Raw genomic sequence first — 21,919 nt, forward strand, 5'->3', positions numbered from 1 at the left:
AATAATGTGTTCAGCTCCCCGCTCTGCCGCGTCAGATCCATGCTGTCGGAGAACGAGTCCATTCAATGTGCAGCAAAGTCGGCCAGTGATGCAGTTTAAACGTTTAACTCGAGTCTGCAGCTGAACTATTTGCACTAAAATCAGTTAAAAAACCTTGTAAGTGTCGGTTCAAGTCGATTTTCTCAGATATAAGATCGTTCTCTCTCTCTAATCCTGATTTTATCCGTCTCTGTTCCCTGCGACGTTTTCTTTTTGTTTGTTATTTGGTATGAAATTACACTTACTGACAAATTAGCTTCCAGTTATTAGTTTGCAGTTTAGCTAATAAGTGGAAATAAATGCTTAATTTCTGCTGCAAATCAGGAATTAAACTGGAAAAGTTGCCTCGGCTCAGCCTTGTGTTAAGCTCTACGAACTTGTTGGATTCAGACATTTTCAAACTTCCTCCATGGGGAAATTCAGGTGAAAAATTTAGGGCTGAAATGATTAATCATGATTAATCAATTATTTTAATTTGATCTAATTTAGTAAATTGATTAATCATTAACAGGCTGTTTTTCTTTAGTAGATTCAGAAGGAAGCAATTTTCCAGAAGAACAAAACTCCTAGAGCAACAATTAAGCCAAATATGTACAAATATACATTTTGCATTTGAGATTAAAAAAAGAAAAAAAAAAACTTCCTTGTCTAAACCTAGAACTCATCAATTGGCACTTTTAGCTCCACCTGATTAAAATTCTGTAAAAATCCTATTAAGCACCTTTTGCTCTCCAATTATTCACCAATTAATCCAACAATTAATCAATTAACCAACAAATGATCAAGCGTGCACTAAAGGAATGCTGTTATTGCATTTTAGGATTTTCTAATATTGTATTAAAAAAGGTGTAAGTAGTTAAATGTAAAATCTGCAGAATGTGGGCAAATTTTTTATCTGATTAATCGTCTGAATAATCGATTAATCGTTCAAACAATCAAATAGTAAAATAGTTGATTGTTGCAGCTCAATTGAAGCCATAAAAACAGAAAGTAAGAATAGTAAACGTTAGAGTAAGGGCAAATTTACAGCAAAATAAAAACATCCAGCTATTTAACAGACATTTCTCTAGTTAGCCACTGATCCAGATTAATGTGAATCTGTCTAAAATGTGACACCAAACTCCCATTTCACTTTTCCACACGTTTACTGTCTGCCTTCTGACTGTTAAATAAAATGATTTCTGATGTCAGTTAAGGACCAGAAAACATTTTTGCAGGATTTCAAAGTGAACCTGTTTGGCGTTGGAGCAGCTGTGTTTGTTTGTTGCAATGAAAGCTCCTCTTTCAGCCGCCCAAGTGTTTGACGAAAGGCTCTTCTTTGAAGTGCTGTAAAGGATTTGTATGTTTTGGTTCCCAGTGTTGTGTATTCATACATTAAGGCCACGAAGCGGCTCAGTGTGTCTGTGTAACGCCACCATCAGTTGTTCTGAGGCCGCTGGAACGAACGGAGCTAAAGGCTCGACGTAATGAGTCTGTTCATGCTTGTCTTCTGACATTTAGGCTAATCTTTTAACTACATGTGCTGCATTCATGATTAATGAGATTAAGCCCTTTGCTGTCTGAACTTGGTCCGTTTGGTTTGCACTTGTTTGAATCTGAGTCTGTTGGCTGAAAATGGTCTTAATAAAACAAAATCAAGATGCACCCTCCCATGTTTGTATATTATAGCTTTTGCGGTTTCCTGCACAGGTTTATAAAAAAAAAAAAGTCTTAGCTTCACGTGGAAGACATGGTTGCTGTTTGTCGTCTTGTTTAATGTCCGCATTGTAAACTTCATGCTTTAAAATGTTGGTAACTTCCAACTAGGCCTGTCGCGATGAACAATAAATCAGTTAATTTCATGATAAATTAAGACAAACTCATTCATTTCCATTTGCGCGGTTTATCGTTTTCTATTTTATGTAGGAAATATACGTGTTTTTGGACTTCACTAGCCATTTTTATGCTGAGCATCGCATAAAAATGAGCCCGTTGTTGCTGCCAATTCTACTACAAGGACTGAAACGATTAATCAGATTCATTGCGATTAATCGATTAATAAATTAGTTGGCCATTATTTAAATAACCAATTAATTGTTAACTATGTATACAGACTCAAAAAGGGCAGTTTGAACATAGGAATATAATATTCAGAGCAGTAATTAAGCCAAAACTGTACAAAAAATATGTACATTTAGCATTTAAGATGAAAAAAAGTTTTAGCTCCGCCCAGTTTAAATCATGTAAAACTAAAAAACTCTTATTAATCATCTTTGCTATCCAATTATTCAGTTAATCAAAGAATGATCACAAGGTCAGGCCTATGCTGTCTGATAATAAGGTCTGAACTTTTCACATGTTGATGTTGGAAGGATCATTTTAGCTGCAGATGCATTTATAACTGCATCTGCAGCTAAAATGATCAATTGTTCCCTAAAGGGATGCTTTAGAGAATGATTGATCCTTTTAGATTTGATAATGTGTTTTTCTTTCAAAACGTAATTGAATTCTATGTTTATTTGCTAGTTTAAATGGATTATTAATATTTTTAAAGTAAATTTAAGCGGTTAGATGAAAAATCTGTAGAATATTAACCAATTAATCATCAGAATAACTGATCGATAACTAAAATAATCGCAGCCTTTAGATCATTGCCAGACGAGGTGTAGCTTTTATGGAGAAAACAAAAACTAAGAGAAAACATAAAGTTAAGCGTTGAAATAACAGAAAATAACGCAAATAGGAGAGTAGTAGAAGAAGAAAGTGAGCTGGAGCAGCCTGGAGTTCACAGGGAAGAGGAAATATGATCGCTTTTTAATGTGGAGTCACTAACCCAGTAAAATATTAAACTGCAGAAACTCCTGTTGCTCTTTATATGTTTATTTTTCAAGCTCATACATGACTTTCTATTTATTACGTCTTTTGGGAGTCAGTGTCAGCGAGTGCCAGATCTAAGGTGACTTGAATTGATGTCAACAAAATCGTCCTAATCGGGACATTCCTAGTTTATTTCCTGACTCGTAATGTTTGCCATTTGTTGCTGTTTGAGTTTTAGGAACAGTTCTCACAGTCTAAATAAGCATCTCTTTGTTCTTCAGCAGCCCTGCTGGCTAACTGTTAGCCTCAAAGTTAGCTTTACCTTCACCTTTACTGAAAAACACACCCATCTCCTCTGGAAGAATCACGCTCAATAATCTCTTATCTGGTAAATAAAACGTTCAGAAGAGACTGTGACTCAACTGGCGGCACAAAATTGTCTCTGTTTTTAATTACGTTCTGTGTTTCTACCTAATCGTCATCGTTTTACACAAACAGCCATTTATTGACACATACTACCTCTAGCATATGGGGATGATAATATCATACATTAAGGGAAGGAAAATGATACTAACTTGTGTTTATTTATGAGACGCATCAGCTTCAGTTCCGTTTATTTTAGAGCAATAAATGTTTTTATTTCTGCCATTTGTGAATGGCTGCATGAGAAAATGTTTCTATTTTCTATAAAAACTTAGAAAAGCTGCAAAATATTTACTCAAACGTACTTCTAATTGGCTTAATGTGGAGATTAATGAGTGAGGTGTGTATTTCCCAGCGCTGAGTTTTCTCAGTCACACGTTTCAGGGCCGTTGAGTTGCAGAATAAATCCTATTTCCACAAAGTAAGATTACAGGATCTTGGCAAATGGGAAAACATTTAAAGAAGTTTAGTTTTCCATCAATAATCTTGGATTTCAGTGCTGCCTAAGTTGAACAGATTTTAATATTACTGCTAATGTTGTTTTCTTCAGGTTGAAAAGGGCTTTATGTGCTGTTGCAACTATTCCCATATTTACGAATAGGCCTGTCGCAATAAGCAATCAATCAATTAATTGTATGATAAATTAAAACAAACTCAGTAATTTCCCTTTTCTTGGTTTTTCTTTCTACCAAAAGATTTAATAATTGTCTTCAGTCTGTTGTTCTGGCCTTTTTTGAAGAATAATTTTGTTTGCAGAGACTTTATTCTTTATTTGGTTGGCTGTTTCTTTTGTTTTGTTTATTTAAAATGTCTTCCAGTTCCAGTTTTAAATGTTTGTTAGAATTTCATGTTTATTGACATCTGAGAATGTGGTTTTGCATTATTACTAATACTTGAAAACAGTCTCAAAATATCAATATTATCATTTATCGCAATAAATTCTGGAACAATTTATTGTCCAGCAAAGTTTGTTATTATGACAGGCCTATTTACCGATATCATTTTTGTATCGATATTAAAATGTGGTCCACCACTGATTTCCAAAAATACTATTGCGGTTGTGGAAGATAACTGATATTTAACGCTAATGTTACATTAAATTTTGACAAGTGCCGTCATCAAATCTGTTGGTTAATCCATTCATTAATTCTAAACAGGTGGATTTTTAGCCTTGTTTTACACTAACTCAGTGTTTCAGCTGTTTTGCAGTTTTCTGGAAGTTTGTTCCAGGTTTGTGGTGCGTAGAAGCTGAATGCTGCAAGATGGAATTTAACTCTGGTTGCTCATATTAGCTTAGTTTTACTTATTGGACCAATACTGATACTTTAAAAAAATGACTACATTTGGCCAATATCGATGTCAATTTTGTGTCTGTTTTCTTTCTTTTCCAGACGTATCAGGTTTTACTTTCTTGTGTTTTTGTTTTCAGTGTCACTCAGCCACTCGTCCTTCACCGCTCCACTCGTCCTTCTTTTTCTTTTCTTACATTTTGTTTATGAACTCTATTTTTACAGTAGGTTTATGTCCTGCTTTCTTCCCAGACATTTTGTTGCCACAGGAGCTCCACTGTAATCACAGCTGTAAGCTTTGTTGTTCAGAGCGCCAAAGTTCACTCCACAAAAATGTGAAGCGGCTTTGGGAGCCGAGGGACCGTCGAGCTGCGGTCCCGGACTGCGTCTGTGCTACTGACGCTGCACATTGTCAGTGATGCTGAAATGCTGCGTTGGGAAATGTCCCAGAGCGACATGTTTGTTGTTATTATAGGCTACAGTGAGTAAACAATAATCCAGATTATTTTCTTCCAAATTAACGTCATTCCTTTAGAATTGAAGTCATTTAACATGTGGGGAATGTTAAAAAAGAAAACTTGAGTGTGAGAAAATTTTCATGAATTTCTTCCTCCTTCCAGTTTCTAGAGATTAAAAGCTTAATGATAGAAAATTACTGTTGAGTTTTTCACATTGTCTTATATAAATGTTGGCATTATTTTAACAGCCGTAACATCAAGAAAAATCCGGAATTTGATTTCCGTCTGTGGTGCTGCAGCATGGTTAGCATTCAGATGCTAATTTAGGCTAACTCCTATTAGCATAACTTGGACACAACAATAGTCAATAATCAAAACATTTTTTGAAGCAGAAATTAACCCAAAGTAGCGGCTTTGTCTTATATCGGTTTTGTTAATGGAGACAGCTTGTGCGTCAGCTTTACAGGCCTACCAGAAACGATAATATAAAGGTTCCGACTTGGGACTTTAAAAAAAACAAAACATAATAATAAATTAATGAGTGTGGTAAAACAAAGATATTAGTATTAACTCCCTTTGTCACTTAGTGCTGACTGCATCTTTGCATGTTTTAGAGTCTTTATACTCCAGTTAATGATTAATCGGTTACTAAAATAGTTGTTTAGTTTAATCATTGATTAATCACGATTAATCCGGTTAATCGTTTCAGCTCATCAATAATTAGAGGCATTAATGGGAACAACTGTTGGTTTTTGGGTTGCTGCATGTTTTTGTCTTGTATCTTAAATCTTTGTTGCTATAATAATCTGGAGACCTTGGTGAGAATCCTGCTGTTCCTCTGAGATCAGAATAGTTTTACAGGCAGCCATTTATCTTTGCATTTATCTTTGCACACACACACACACACACACACAAGTGTGTGTGTGTGTGTGTGTGTGTGTGTGTGTGTGTGTGCAGAGTTTAGGCTGCGATTTAATGCCGTGGAAGTGTGTTTTGTCCCTTGCCCAGGCCCCTTCAGCCAGGAGCTAAATTCCAGACGAGCGAACAAAGGAGGCGGTCGTGTAGGGATGGGGGAGGTTTGGGGCACAGCGGCAGGGACCCAAGAAAGACGAGATACAGAGCAGAACCAGAGACAACGGGCTCTGTTTGTCAGTGTTAGGCCTAATAAACGCAAAGCAGCACACCCTCTCCTGTGTCTTTTTATGTACTTGTAATGCCGTTGTGCAGCGTATCTTTCCTTTGTGGGTGTCTAAGCATAACAATATTGTTCTTGCTTGACTCTTTGTTGTTCCTGTTCCAGTTTGAAAGGGAATAATTGGACAATAAAGACACACGACTGCTGACAAAGCACAAGAGGAAGGTTTTCCCACAAGCTCATCTTCAAAGTAGCACAGACAGCAGGAAAGCAGGAGGAGGCTTGGCTTTTTCTCCTCTGCTTTGTGTTTCTCTCTTGTTCAGGTATAAAAGATGCATCAGGATTTTAATTATGCGGGCAGCAAAAGACGCAGATTAACCTTCAGGACTCCAGTTCCTGCAGCGCTGAGTGACAAGAAGGACGTGTTCATGTTCTACATTTATGTAACATCTCTGATTTAGACAAACCTATCACGATATAACCATTTATCAGTCGATATCACTGATTATTGATTAGTTTTGTTTTAAATATCTGACATACTGCACAACAGGCGGTGTGGGCTTTCCTGTGTTATTGATGACTTTTTATTTTTTAAGCATTTTTGAGACACAAAATCTGAAACTGCTGCTGTGCAAGTTACTCAGCAGGTTGTTGCTAGGTAACCGAATTTGGGGAACTTGAAACTGCTTGTTACTCACTCACTCTTTGGTTGCTAGGTAACCTAAGAGTGAGTTGGTTGATGCCACTCACATTTATATTCAGTGAATATTCTATATACTGAACATACAGATGCATTACCTATCGATATTGATCATGTCTGTTGCGATATATAGTCACTGATTTATTATCCAAACTGAGGAATTTGGAAACAGAAAAAAATATTCACCAATTTTTAAATTGGTTACACCATCATCTTCCTCTTCTGAAAATATCGTCTCATCTTAAAATTAATCCAGAAATCAGTCTCAACAGGAAATGTACCCAACATTTAGCTAAGTCGTGTTGTAAACAACTGAAAATGCGTTCAGCCGAACCTTTCTTAGGTTCCTTTCTTTCACCTTTTCTCTTCCTCTACTTCAAACTGTCGTAGTTTTACTTCACTCCTGAGAGCAGCGCAGCGCACAGTAGCGAGCTTCACAGCCAGACAGACAGGAGCCAGAAATGTTGGTTTTTCAAAATAAAGTACATCTTAATGTTTCATGGTATTTTTTATTAATTTCAAACTGTGATTATGCACAAATGTGGGCTTTATATGTGTATTTCATATGCCTTGCATTGTTTTAGCATTTGTTATAATTCTGAAGGTGTGGCGCTTTTATTTTGTTGTTGCGGTGCTCAGCCATCAGAACATGTAGAGCAGGGATGTCAAACTCAAATACACAGAGGGCCAAAAAAACAAATTTGCTACAAGCCGAGGGCCGGACTGGTTTAATGTTTATTAAAACATATTGAAATGATTGCACATAGCCTATTGAACCAAGACCTAACACAGTGTATATTATTTAACAATTAAATGAATAAAGCAATATTTTGTTATGGCTCTGTCAGTAACTTCAAGGGAAAACATTTTTCAAGAGGCAAACAGCAACAAATTTAATTGTTTTTAAAAACAAAATATGTTTCTTAATATCAAGATAGATGCATAAATCAAAGTGCATGCATTATAAACTGAAAATGCATTACTGTGCTGCTCTATGATCCTACCGATCACTGCTTTCAAATAGTAAAGTAAAAAAATAAATCAAATCAGTTGTATTCTTTCTTATGGCTCTTATCTGCAATTTTACCTGAATCCATTCAACTGAAAAATAAATAAAATAAAATAAAATAAAATACAAAAATATATGGCACACAGACAAAACAATACTTCATTCAAAGAAAAATCACTTCTTGTAGAAACAAATGTAAAAATTTAACTGAAACTTATAAACTGAAAATACGTTACTGCTCTGTGATGCTCACTTATCTGAGGCTGAGCCTGATACTTGGAGGTGTCTCATCTTTTGTACAAGTTCATCAATGTTCGGGGTGAGGCTCTGAGCTGATTAATAATGAAGCCGTTTGGGCGCGCTGTCACTTCGCGGGCTACCGTTGCATTATGGGAAATGTAGTGTTTGCAGGCAAAACACGAGCGGGCGGCTCTGGCTTGCGGGCCGGTTCTCATAGTAATTAAATATCATTCAGGGGGCCATAGATAATTGATTTGCGGGCCGGATGTGGCCCGCGGGCCTTGACTTTGACATATGTGATGTAGAGGGAACATTATGATTATAAATGATGGAGTTTATTTCTAGAGATAAGCAGATAAAATATTTCTAGATCTGTGCCGCTCATGGTGACATTTTGGAGGTTTTTAAAACTTTTTCCAGACTTTTGGTCATAATTTACGTTGAGGCGTTGCACGTTTGGACAGTTATTCCCTTTGGCTCTGGATGCTTGGCTGATTTTTGCTCTTTCTTTTGTACTTTTGGACTGTTGTGATGAGTAACCATGGCAACAAGGAATTATTTTTACAACTGGGAGCAGCTGATTAGCGTCTCAAAAGCTAAAATAAAACCTGAATTGCAATCAGAGAAGTTGAAAAGGAGACTTCATGGACAAACCATCGCTTTCATTAATTATTTCTGATCATATCCTCTACTCCAGTGGTGTCAAACTCATTTTTATTTTGGGCCGAATCAAAAATCTGAATGTTCTTAAAGGGCCGGTTGCACCAGAATCTATTGATAAAACCAATAAAACTGTTAAAATATCAATAAATAGCTGTTCCTCTGGGATTTGTGATTATTTTAGTGTTTATTTTTGCAATCAAAATGACAGATTTTGTGGTGAATATTAAGAAATATTTGTAATCGTTATTCTTTTACAATATTTACACTAATGTATGATGTCAAATGTGACTCTATCACTCGTCGTATCAGTTACGGATTCAACGTTTTTGACCAATTTTGAGAAAATTAGCAGTAAAATCAGGAAAAAATGTGGAAATTTGTTGATTTTGTGATTTTTGCAGATTTGTGAAAAACTGGAAGGACTTATTGATGTAATTTGGAGTCATAAAAAGCTGCGGCGGGCCAGATTTGGCCCCCGGGCCTTGCGTTTGACACCTGTGCTCTACTCTAACGTCTCTCAGCCCAACTTTCTAACCGTATGGCCAGAGGTTTAAAAAGGAGCATTTAAAGCACAGGAAGTTGGTTACAGGAGGACTGATTTTAAGGAAAAAGAGTAAATGGTCATAGTCCTGAATGAGGCATTGGACAGCAGCTTTTTTCCCCCCACATTACTTTCTCGCAGCAGCATGAGCTGAGCATTGATTGGATCAATACCAGTGAGTCAACAGTTTCCTGGCTGCTTGCTAAGCTTCCGAGTTCTGCGTCGGAAACCATTCCCAGTTCCTAATTTCACCTCTAGATCTCCTCCGAGTGTTTAAGCAGCGACCCACAGATTAGATTTCACACCTAATGGACGGAGAATGTGGGAATAAAGAAGTGAAAACGCAGCAGAGGTAAACGAGTGGAGAGGAAGAGGGGTGATAGCGGAGCGATCCCGGTCGATAATTCTCCTTAAAGCTCACATGAGCAGCTGATGCACCGTGCACTTAATTCAATTACAGCCGTTCCCTGTGGACCTGGGTCTGTGTTTACAGCGGCGACCCGCATCAGTCTAAAGGCTCTGAGAGGAAAGACGGCGGAAGAATGGAGAGACGACGCGATAAACGTGTGGAGGAGGAGAGTTTCATCCCTCATTCTGGGCCTTTGTTGTAACCAAACTAACAGCTGACCTCCTTTAAATCATTCATCCATCCATCCATCCATCTGTCCGTCTTGCTATAGTTTCGTTTTGTTCATGTTCAGATCGTTGCTTATTTAAATAATCCCGGGTCTCATTTGTATGGGAGAGAAATAATTTATTAATCCGTGTTTTTGTGGTTTTTATCAGCTGGACTAAATTTAAATCTGAAACAGTTTCAACGCTCGACTCACTTCACTGCTTTGTACTCTTGTTTATTATCCATCCATCAATCCATTTTCCTGCACCCTTGTCCCTCAGTGGGGTCGGGAGGGTTGCTGGTGCCCATTTCCAGCTGGCGTGCCGGGCGAGAGGCGGGGTCACCCTGGACAGGTCGCCAGTCTGTCGCAGGGCAACACAGAGACACACAGGACAAACAACCATACACACACACACTCACACCCAGGGGCAATTTGGAGAGGCCAATTAACCTGACAGTCATGTTTTTGGACTGTGGGAGGAAACCGGAGTACCCGGAGAAAACCCACCATGCACAGGGAGAACATGGAGACTCCATGCAGAAAGACCGGGGCCGGGAATCGAACCCAGAGCCTTCTTGTTGCAAGGCAACAGCTCTACCAACTGCGCCACTGTGCAGCCCTCTTGTTTATTATGTTTACTATAAATCACAATATTAACTGTCTTTTTTTTTTTTTTTTAAATAAATAAAAAATGAACTCCTAAATTGTGAAAACTGATGGTGGAGGGGGAAACTACAGCTCTGGATTTTGACTGGCAGTTCGATTCCTGGTCAAACTGGCCTTGGGAAAGACACGCCCCCTGATGATGTCATCAGCCTCCGAGCGCGTACTATAGAGGAAAACGGCTGCGTAAGCAGAGCGAGAGGGGATGCATCAGTGTCACGCTGTTTTATTGATCAGGAAGCAGCAGATAAAAGCATCCAGTTTGATTAAAGTGAAACAAAACCTGCAGAGAAATTGGTTAATTTAGACTTTCTGGTGTTTTCTTTTACAATTTGATAATAAAATAAGCCTTTCACAGAAGCCTTTTTGTTGTTTGAGGTAATTTTATTGATAGTTTCTCGCTCTTTTCAGCTGTTTCGAGAGGTACGCATCATGAAAACCCTGAACCATCCCAACATAGGTGGGTTCCTCTTCCAAAACCGATTCCGTTTCCATGGCGACAGTGGTCTTAACCTCTCGCCCTCTTGGTGTTGCAGTCCAGCTGTTCGAGGTGATTGAGACGGAGAAGACCCTTTACCTCGTCATGGAGTACGCCAGCGGAGGTGAGCGGTCGCTCCACCAACACCGCAGTCGTAAAACTATTGGCTTCTGCCCGTCGGATCGATCCCTTCTGGGCTCTAAAGTCCAATTTGCTAATTAATTGAAGCCGGAAACTCAATTTTCATTAGAGAAAAACTCGCCTGTGGGAATGAAATAACAGCCTCGCTGTTATATTTTGTCTGTTATCTTCTGTTTTGCTGATCGGTGAACTGTTGAAGCTGCACTGGCCTGGTTTAGGGTTGATCTTTGAAAATACTTTAATTTCATTTAGGTGTTTTCAAGCTTTGGAAATTGTTTGATTTCTGTACAAAGTCCTTGATATTCAAGCTGCATAGTTTTCTAATAAAGTACCATCTTTATTAGAAGATGATATTTACTGTTGAAACTAAATATTTAAAGATGATGATATACTTTTTTTCTCAGTGTTTCTGACGCTAAATCAGACCAAACGTTTCTTGTCTTAGGTTAGTCAGAATTACTACAATTATTTCTGTTTGCTAAATGCAAGAAAACTTGGCAATAACTTTTTTTGTAACTGTCTCAGACCAGTCAGGTCTATAGGGAATATGTGGCCTTTAATAGTATAAAACTTTGTTATATTTTAGTTTATTTTGTCTTTGCTGTGGAATGAAGAAAACTACCACCAGATATTATTGTTAACAATAATTGAAACTGTATTTTCTTAGTTCAAGGATGGTGCTGGAAAAGTTTGAAAACTTTCCTTGAAATTTCTTTTTAAATCCACTCAAATCCACACCTGGTCAGAATTATTCATACAGTTCAAACAGTTCATCAGTTCAAACAGTTCATCAGTTCAAACAGTTCATCAGTTCAAACAGTTCATCAGTTCAAACAGTTCATCAGTTCAAACAGTTCAAACAGTTCATCAGTTCATCAGTTCAAACAGTTCATCAGTTCAAACAGTTCACCAGTTCAAACAGTTCAAACAGTTCATCAGTTCAAACAGTTCATCAGTTCAAACAGTTCATCAGTTCATCAGTTCAAACAGTTCATCAGTTCAAACAGTTCATCAGTTCAAACAGTTCATCAGTTCAAACAGTTCATCAGTTCATCAGTTCAAACAGTTCATCAGTTCAAAAGTTCACCAGTTCAAACAGTTCAAACAGTTCATCAGTTCAAACAGTTCATCAGTTCACCAGTTCAAACAGTTCATCAGTTCACCAGTTCAAACAGTTCACCAGTTCAAACAGTTCAAACAGTTCATCAGTTCACCAGTTCAATCAGTTCAATCAGTTCATCAGTTCACCAGTTCATCAGTTCACCAGTTCATCAGTTCACCAGTTCATCAGTTCAATCAGTTCATCAGTTCAAACAGTTCATCAGTTCAATCAGTTCATTGTTTCACCAGTTCATCAGTTCACCAGTTCATCAGTTCAAATAGTTCATCAGTGAAAGCATCATACTGGGGGACGGTTTTACTCTGTGAGGTATTTTGCGAAAAGGGAACAGAATGTTTAAGGCAGGGAAGATTAAAAATTCACATTAAAACTGGTTTTGATGTGACATTTTAAAGACGTTTTCTTTAAAATGTTTCAACCATTTTGAAGAAAATTTGTGGATTATTCATAAAGTTTGGATTTCTGGTTCAGAAACCAGCAGATTTATATAAAACGTAACATTTTCTGCTAAGAAATGGGGTCGAATTTCCCACCACAATGAGCTGAATGTCTCTTTATATCCGAGACTGAATGTATAATCTGTCAACAAATACATAATTTATTTTAAAAAGAGTCACTGATATTTAATAAGAGATCCACCTGGCAGATCCACTTTCGTCTTAATATGCCAAACCCTAGAATTGAATGAGGATGCACTTTCTTTTAAAGAGGGTGCACTTTCTTTTTTCTCCACGGTGACAGTTTGGGTGTTTTTAATGTTTCTGCAGGCGAAGTGTTCGACTACCTCGTGGCTCACGGCAGAATGAAAGAGAAAGAGGCCAGAGCCAAATTCAGACAGGTCAGTTCAGCAGCAAACCGCGGTCTGCATCCGTTTCTGGTTAAGGTGGAGCTGAACTCTGCATTTCAATGTTCCTGATGCAGAAAGACTGAAAAAACACACGAGTTCTGCACTTATACGTCTGGATAACAGAAGATTGAGTGTGGAAAACGTTTAGATTTTTGAAGACTTTGTTCCTTATTCAGCTCCAAGTCTTAGAGAGCGGAAGGCCTCCTTACCATCACCCTAATCTTTATCTCTGATCAGATTTAAGTCAGGACTTAGTAACATTAACATTACTACTTCCTATCAAAATAATAAACCGTTACTATTGTTGTTTTTTTATTTGGACGTTTTTAAAATCCAAATTTGTTGATGTTTTATATTAAAATTGTGAGAATATAAATCAGAATCAGCTTTATTAGCCAAGTGTTTTTTTTATCAATCGAAAAGAGTCAATGAAAATTAAATTTTGAACTGGAAAATCTGCAGCCATCGTTTCACGTTTTATTGATTTATTTGTGCTAAATGAGCTTCTTGTTTCTCTTCAGATTGTTTCTGCTGTTCACTACTGTCACCAGAAGAATATTGTTCACAGAGACTTGAAGGTCAGTTTAATGTCTTTTGTGATTTTTGAGTTTATGTGTGACTTAATTGGGATTTTTATTTATTCATTTTTTTACTCGATACATTGATAACAGTCAGTATGATCAGCTCAAGTAAGGCTGAGACAGCAGAAGTAAGAAATAATTCCTGCAGGAAATTGAAAATGTGCAATAAACTCAATTACACATTAGTTTGAAAAAGATCAGCAATTTGTTGATTTTGTGTTCATTTCAGCGATTCTGGAATTACGACAAACTGGAGGGGCTGCTTGGTGTAATCTGGCATTATACAGATAAAAACCAGTTTGACTTGACTGATAAAATAATATTTAAGCACACGGCTGCTTTCCTGCAGGCCTCATGTGTCTCTCTAGAATCTAGACGGCCACATAGATAGTCATGGTCAGCCAGATTTGGCTCCCAGGCCAAGTATTAGAAATATTTGAAAGAAATTTTGCGATATTTGAGTTTATGTGTGAGGTAATTGTGACTTTTTTTGTACTTGCTATATTGAAGTAAGGCTCAGGTAGCAGAAGTGAGAAACACTGCCACCTGCATGTGGAAAATTTGCAATAAACTCACAGTTCACACAGTTTATGCAATTGTGGAATTACAAAAAACTGGAGGGACTGATTGATATAATCTGACAGTATACAGATAAAAACTGCTTTAATTTGACTGATAGAATAATATTTAGGCACGCAGGTGTTTTCTTGAAGGCTTTATTAATGTGTCTCTCTAATCCAGTGTTTCCTCAACCCTGGTCCTCAGGCCCCCCTGTCCTGCATGTTTTCGGTATTTCCCTTCTGCCACACACCTGAATTGTATCTCTGGGTGGTTAACAGGCTTCTGCAGTGCTTGACGGTCATACAATCATTTGATTCAGCTGTTCTGGAATAGAGGCACATCTAAAACATGCAGAGCAGAGGGGCCTGAGGACCAGGGTTGATAAACACTGCTCTAGAGTCTAGAGGGACACGTAAAGCATTATGGTGGGCCGGACTTGGCCCCCTGGCCTTCAGTTTGACACATGTTCTCTACGTTAGCCTAAGCTAACAAAGTGAGGATTGGGACGTTCCGTCTCTGTTGTGTCCTGCAGGCGGAGAACCTGCTGCTCGACGCCGACTCCAACATTAAAATTGCCGACTTCGGCTTCAGCAACGAGTTCACTGAAGGCAACAAGCTGGACACCTTCTGCGGGTCGCCGCCGTACGCCGCGCCGGAGCTTTTCCAGGGGAAGAAGTACGACGGCCCAGAGGTGGACATCTGGAGCCTGGGCGTCATCCTGTACACGCTGGTCAGCGGGTCGCTGCCGTTCGACGGCCAGAACCTGAAGGTACGTCCAAACTTTACATCTAGAGGATAAACGCCTAAATTCATGGAGTCTCATGTTTACGTTTCTATGCTCAGGAGCTTCGGGAGCGGGTTTTACGAGGGAAGTACCGCGTCCCCTTCTACATGTCCACAGACTGTGAGGGGATCCTGCGCCGCTTCCTGGTCCTGAACCCCGCCAAGCGCTGCTCCCTGGAGGTAAACAGGAAACTGTGATCAAGTTTATTTGTATTTCAGCAACAAGGCAGTTCAAAATGTCTGACATCATAAAAACATGAAAATGCAAAGTCATAGAACTGAAACATCACAATCAAATTGAAGCAAATTGGTCCAGTCAGCAGGCAGAGAGAGAGGGGTGCACATACTTTAGCTTTCTCCAACTCCGGGGGGTCAAACTCATCTTATTATGGGCCATTTCAACATCATGAATGTTCTCAAAGGGCAGCTTTATTTCATATTTACGGCTGTCAACATTAACACGTTAGAGCTTGTAGTTAATACGAAAATTTTAACGTGTTAATATTACATAATGCAACTTATTTTGCCCAAAGAGCCCCTCTCCAGAGTAGTGTTAGCTAGTTCGCAGCAATGCATTATGGGCAACGAACAGCAGTGGAAGATGAAAGTTTTACACAACAAAAGTTGAACATTTTCACTGTATTTGAGCTTCTGTGTAACATAAATTGTGACTTTTGTCTTACTCACTATGTTAATCAGTCAATATTACTGTCTCGGCTTTACTTGACATCAAGTAAGGTTAAGGCAGCAGAAGTGAGAAATACTGCCACCTGCAGGTTGGAGGTTGAATGAAGAGTTTCTAAATTATAGTTTAAAACAGAATGGCTTCCTTTAAACCTTCCTGAATATAAAAACCTGGAAAACTGAGAATCTTCAGACATGTTTGTTTTGGGACAATAAAAAATGTATGAAAATGTGCAGTTAATGGCGGTTGTTGATGTGGGCGGTTGCCCAGGGCGTCATCAGAAAGGGGCTTAGGCTTCTGTAAGCCTAACACTCAACATCTTAGTTTCTTTAAGTCAAAGTCATCTTCATTTTGGCAACCAAGAACCAGAAAGTAAAATTTATCTGTCAGTTATACCCTGAACAAGTTTGCTAGTACCTGTGCACATGTTTAGTGGAGTAAATTTCCCTTAGTTGCTGTTCGGTACTGGGAGAAATTATTACCTGCTTTCTGCTGGAGTGGCGTAGAAGGAGGGGCTTATTTATTTATTTATTTTAATTAAACCCTTTTTCTCTGTCTGGCCATCAGCAAATAATGAAAGATAAGTGGATTAACGTTGGTTACGAAGGCGCCGAGCTGAAGCCCCACGTTGAGCCTGAGGAGGACTTCAGCGACAGCGGCCGCATCGGTGAGATGAGTTTTACTTTTATTAGCCTTGCTGTCGCAACTTTCAGGTGATAAAATGGGCTTTTGCACAGCCAGGTTGTTTTTAATGTTTAAACCTTCTGGAAATGTATCTCAGTAGATGTTTTTATTACAAAGCAGCTGAGAAACATTTTGAAACGGAAAGTGAGGAGGGAACCTGAGACCGAGAAGGAAGTTTTGATTTTCATCTTTCATTTTGTTGTTTTTTTTTTGCTGATTGAGAGACTTTGGTTGCAGCGTTAATGAAGAAATGCATCTTCAGAGATTTATTTCTGTTTCTGATTTCTTGCAGATGTGATCGTAGGGATGGGATTCGACAGAGAGGAGGTTCGAGAGTCGCTGGTAAAACACAAATACAACGAGATCACTGCCATGTACCTGCTGCTGGGACGCAAGACAGAGGTGGAGTGTTTCTCTGTTCTTTGACTAATCAGTAAAATATATTAACACAATTAGCGGATTATTTTAATTACAGACATGATGGCTTTTCTTAAAATTTAGTTTGTTTTGGAGGGAAAATGTATTTAAATCTACTTGAAACTTGACTTAGTTTGTATTTAACTTTTTAACAAATAGATTTAAGTTTTATTCTGTGCATTTTATGTACTGTAAATATGTTTAACTAGCTCCTAGATTCTCTGCTGTAAAGACAATCAAACATTAATGTTTCCTTTTTAATAGTTGGAGTAGTTTGTCAAGTGAATTTTTATATTTATTATTTTCATCCCTGGTAAAACAAGAAAAATAAATAAGTTTAATATAGAAAGCTATAGTGAGCTGATTCATTCAGAATTAAATAATTACTGTTATTAACAAATGATTAATAAATACTCCATTAAATAAATTAATGTCCCTATGGAAAAAAAAAAGAAAAAATACTTATTTTTAAACTTATTTTTTTAATCAGTTTTATTTATTTCCTAATGGTGTTTTGTGACAATTTTATTTCACTTATATTTCATACATGTTCTTGTATTCAAATGAGGGGGAGGAGAAAAGTTTAACAAGAGAAATTATGAAATGAATACAAAGGCAGCGTTTCTATGGTTACATGACCTGCACCTGCTGTAATGAAGATCATCCGCGCTCATGTTGTCGTTTCGCCTTTCAGACGGACGGCGCCGAGTCTCGGTCGGCCAGCAGCCTGAGTCTGGCTCGCGTCCGGCCCAGCGCCATCACCAACGGGATGAGCAAACACTCCACCTCCTCTTCCTCGTCCGGAGCTCAGTCTTCCTCCTCCGGTCACAAGCCTCAGCGCAGCGCCTCGACGTACCACCGCCAGAGACGACACTCCGACTTCTGTAAGCCCAACACTCAACATCTTAGTTTCTATAAGTCAAAGTCATCTTCATCATGAATGTTTTCAAAAAACAGTTGATAAACTGTCTGAGCACTTCTTAAAATTGAATATTGAATATCTTGTTAACGTTGATCAGTCCCCAAATTTTTCATTGATTTTGTGATTTTTTTCACAATCTAAAAAAATGAGTGATTGTAGTAATAATTAAAACATATTCTCAAGAAATGTAGTGATATTTGAACTGTAATTGTGGTTTGTTTTTTCTTGTCATGTTGGTCGCAGTCAGTGTGTCGGCCTCGGTCTTACTTGGTGTCAGGAAAGGCAGAGGCCTCTGGGTCAGATATGAGAAATATTTGCAAGAATTGTTTTTGATATTTGAGCTTATCTATGATGACAATTGTGGCTTTTTTTACTCATCATGTTGATCGCAGTCGATACGACTGCCGAGGCAGCAGAAGTAGGAAATACTGCCACCTGCAGGTTGGAGTTGGTCATTTAAAAACAATGTCTGAAGATCCATCCATCCATTTTCCTGACACCCTTGTCCCTCAGTGGGGTCAGGAGGTGCTGGTTCATCTCCAGCTAGCGTACCGGGCGAGAGGCGGGGTCACCCTGGACAGGTTGCCAGGCTGTCGCAGGGCAACACAGAGACACACAGGACAAACAACCATGCACACACACACACACACACACACTTAGGGGCAATTTGGAGAGACCAATTAACCTGACAGTCATGTTTTTGGACTGTGGGAGGAAACCAGAGTACCCGGAGAAAACCCACCATGCACAGGGAGAACATGCAAACTCCATGCAGAAAGACCCCAGGCCGGGAATCGAACCCAGAACCTTCTTGCTGCAAGGCAACAGCTCTACCAACTGCACCACTGTGCAGCCCATGTCTGAAGATGTTGGTGTAAAATTTGCAATAAACTCTCAATTGTACTTTAGCTTGAAGAAGTGCAGCGATCTGTTGATTTTTGCCTGAATCTCCACAATCACAAAAAAAAAAAAACCCTATAAGGACTGATTGTTACAATTTGGCACCATTTAGATAAAAACTGTTTCTATTTGATTGATAAAATAATATTTAAGGACTCAGCTGTTATCTTGAATTCTCTCTGGAGGCCAGAGGGCCACATAATAAGTCATGGCGTGCCGGATTTGGCCCCTGCGCCTCGAGTTTGAATGTGTCTTAAGGTGATATTTGTAGGTAAACTGTTTCGGTTTTCCTCCGTTAGGCGGTCCAGCTGCTCCGGGGTCGGCTCACCCCAAACGGAGCCCCAGCGGCGTGGGCGAGACGGCGGTCCTCAAAGAAGAGCGGCTCTCCGTACGCAAGCCGAGCGGCTCCACTGTGGGCTCCCGTAGCATCCCAACCCCGTCCAGTCCCATGGTTAGCTCCGCCCACAACCCCAATAAAGCAGAGATCCCCGACAGACGCAAGGAGGTCAATTCGACTGTGGTAAGACCTCATAATCCAGTTTCCCCAGATTACAGCAGATCAACAGAAAAAAACAACTATTTTAGATTTACTAATTTAATTTATTAATTTTGAATATATATCAGTTTAGCCTTAGATTAAATCCTGGGTATTTTGCACAGCAGAGGTTTGCAACCATCAGACTAGAAAGCAGCAGCCTCCAGATTCTCAGATAAACTCTAAGGAGATATTTCCTGGCTTTGATTAATCGGATTAATCAGGTTAATTGATTTGTTATAAAACCCACATGAGCGGATGGGTGAATTTCTTTAGGTATCTGATACTGAAAAGGTATCTTTGGTAAGCTCTGCTGATCTCATCAATAACCATTAGAACTAGAGCTGAAACGATTAATCGTGTTTATTTAAATAATTGTCAACCAATTCAGTAACTGATTAATCGCTAAATGGAGCATATAGGCTGCTGAGAAAACAACACAATCAGAGCAGTAATTAAACCAAAACTGTAAAAAAATATACACTGCTCAAAAAAAATAAAGGGAACACTTAAACACTTAAGTGAACACTTAAGTGTTCCCTTTATTTTTTTGAGCAGTGTATATGTTTTGGACTTAAGATTAAAAAAACCTTGGGCCTTTTTTAATCTTAGCTTTACTGTTAAAATAAAATCTCCCATTAAGCTCCTTTTTTGCCACCCAATTATCACAGGTCAGCCGTGCACTGTATTGATGTTTGTCCTGCAGAAAGAGCGAAACATTTCTGCTTCAGTAAATAAATGAAAAATATGCAGAATTTCTAATTGATTAATAGTCAGAATGATTGATTACTGAAATAATCATTAGTTGTTGCCAGACCTAACAGGCTCATATTTGTGAAATGTTGTTTTTGTTTATACTTTGCTCCAGAATAACATCCCTGCCAGTGCCATGACTCGCAGGAACACGTACGTGTGCACGGACCGGTCCGGCGCCGACAGACCATCGCTACTGCAAAACGGCAAAGAAAACAGGTAAAACCTTCGGCCTCCCGGTGCGTTCACTGATTCTCTCTGGGTTCTCCAGCTTCCTCCTGCTGTTCAAACATTCAGTGAATTCTGCAAGACTCCATTTTTATCCTGGATTTCGTTTTGTCTGTTAAACTCCGTTTGCGTTTTCTGGACATTTGGTCGTCTGTGTCCGTACTAAACTGAGCTTGGGGTAATTTTTTTTTACTGAGATATCCAAGTTCCAACCATTTTAGCTCATGGGTGTCCAAGGTACGGTGCAGGGGCCGTTTGTGGACAAGGACTGACTTTGTGCGGCAACCAACTGCAATTAGAAAATGTTATGAGTTTGACCTGTCCAGCACACTTGCTTAATGCCGATGGAGAGTTTTTATTTGTCATGAGGGTAAAAATCATTAACAACGTAATTTTCTAATAATGAAAAAATGTAAAGTACAGCACAAAATATCTGTATTTTCATAAACAAGCTTTTATAATAAGTAGAACCATGTTGATCCAGAGAATTTCACTGAAAAGCCGACTTTGCTGCACCCAAATCAGCTTTTATCCAATTAATTAAACTTGTCTAAATACTGGCAGGAGTTTTGGAAGAATGTGACCCAGATCCAGTTCTTATTCTGAAAATAAATTTGTTCAATCTAAATTCCTACAAAAAAAAAATTAATTAGAAGTACTGTACTGTTTTTTTCTTTTATTTTGTCCACTTTCTGTCTTGAGAGCTTAAATTTCTGACTTGTTGAACTACTAAAGGATTAACTTATCTTAATTGATTACAGACTCTGCAATAAAACTTTAATTCAGTCCCTTCACTATAATAAAATGACAGAGTTCACCTAATTATATTTATAGCTCATATTTTTAGCTGAGTCATGTTCCCCATTGCTGCAGTGCTGAGTGAATTTTGAGTTTAGCTGTAAGATTAGTGTTTATAAGTCATATTTAGAGGAGGATGATCTTCCTCCCATGTCTCTTTCTGATAGCGGTGGGAGGAATAGAAGATCACTTTAAGAGAACATTTTTGAGTTTTTCTGTCTTTCTTCCTCCACCACTTGCTGTTGGATTCGGGTATTACACAGAAACCACAGGCTTTTTGTCTTGGTTTTACGATTCATCGGGTGATGTTGGAGGAAGCGTGACAGAAAGAGGAAATGTGAAGGGAAAGGAGTCGACGTGTCCTGACGTGACCCTCCTGCTGTCCCAGAGACCTCGTCGATGTGACGCCGTGCCACATGGCTCGACGGGCCCGTCACGCGCCTCACATCCTCAGTGGCACATTCAGACCGGAGACGGATACTTTCAGAGCTAAAAATGTTCATCTTCATTTGTGCAGTGGAAAAAAAACATATTATTTACAATAAAAACTGTGCAAATAACTGCAGAAATACTGATGATTGATAGATTAATCTAGGGCTGAAACGATTCCTCGAGTGATTCGAGTACCTCGATTATTAAAATTCCTTGAGGAAAATTGACCTGCCTCGAAGCTTCGTTAATTTATGTTTTATCATTTAGCGCACCGTGTTTCAGCCGGAACATTATTTGCGTTGCGCGGAGCTCTGACTTCCGCCTCTGAGTTGTTGACGGAAGCTACGTGTTAGCGGCATAACGTCCAATCTTCAAGTTCGGCCCGCGGGGATTTTACTGATTGGTGATAATTCCGGGTTTTCATCGTTTTTGTGGGACCAATAAACATCCTTAAAATGACCGGCGCGATGCCGGGAGTTCG

At 38.8% G+C, this 21,919-nt stretch overlaps 1 protein-coding gene across 10 annotated transcripts in view; it reads left to right on the forward strand.

The window, feature by feature from the left end:
- mark4b (MAP/microtubule affinity-regulating kinase 4b) overlaps positions 1 to 21,919 on the forward strand; it is a 61,026-nt gene that overhangs the window by 25,279 nt on the left and 13,828 nt on the right. For all 10 annotated transcript variants that reach the window (XM_008426598.2, XM_008426595.3, XM_081614230.1 and 7 more), the window contains exons 4-14: positions 10,985 to 11,033; positions 11,110 to 11,175; positions 13,080 to 13,150; positions 13,681 to 13,737; positions 14,834 to 15,070; positions 15,145 to 15,264; positions 16,337 to 16,436; positions 16,746 to 16,855; positions 17,565 to 17,754; positions 18,992 to 19,212; positions 20,096 to 20,199. In XM_008426598.2, coding sequence (XP_008424820.1) covers positions 10,985 to 11,033; positions 11,110 to 11,175; positions 13,080 to 13,150; positions 13,681 to 13,737; positions 14,834 to 15,070; positions 15,145 to 15,264; positions 16,337 to 16,436; positions 16,746 to 16,855; positions 17,565 to 17,754; positions 18,992 to 19,212; positions 20,096 to 20,199 — 1,325 coding nt within the window. The remainder of the gene's footprint in view (positions 1 to 10,984; positions 11,034 to 11,109; positions 11,176 to 13,079; positions 13,151 to 13,680; positions 13,738 to 14,833; positions 15,071 to 15,144; positions 15,265 to 16,336; positions 16,437 to 16,745; positions 16,856 to 17,564; positions 17,755 to 18,991; positions 19,213 to 20,095; positions 20,200 to 21,919) is intronic.

The sequence above is a fragment of the Poecilia reticulata genome, chromosome 13, assembly GCF_904066995.2.
Source record: "Poecilia reticulata chromosome 13, P_reticulata-male-v2, whole genome shotgun sequence".
Taxonomy (NCBI): domain Eukaryota; kingdom Metazoa; phylum Chordata; class Actinopteri; order Cyprinodontiformes; family Poeciliidae; genus Poecilia; species Poecilia reticulata.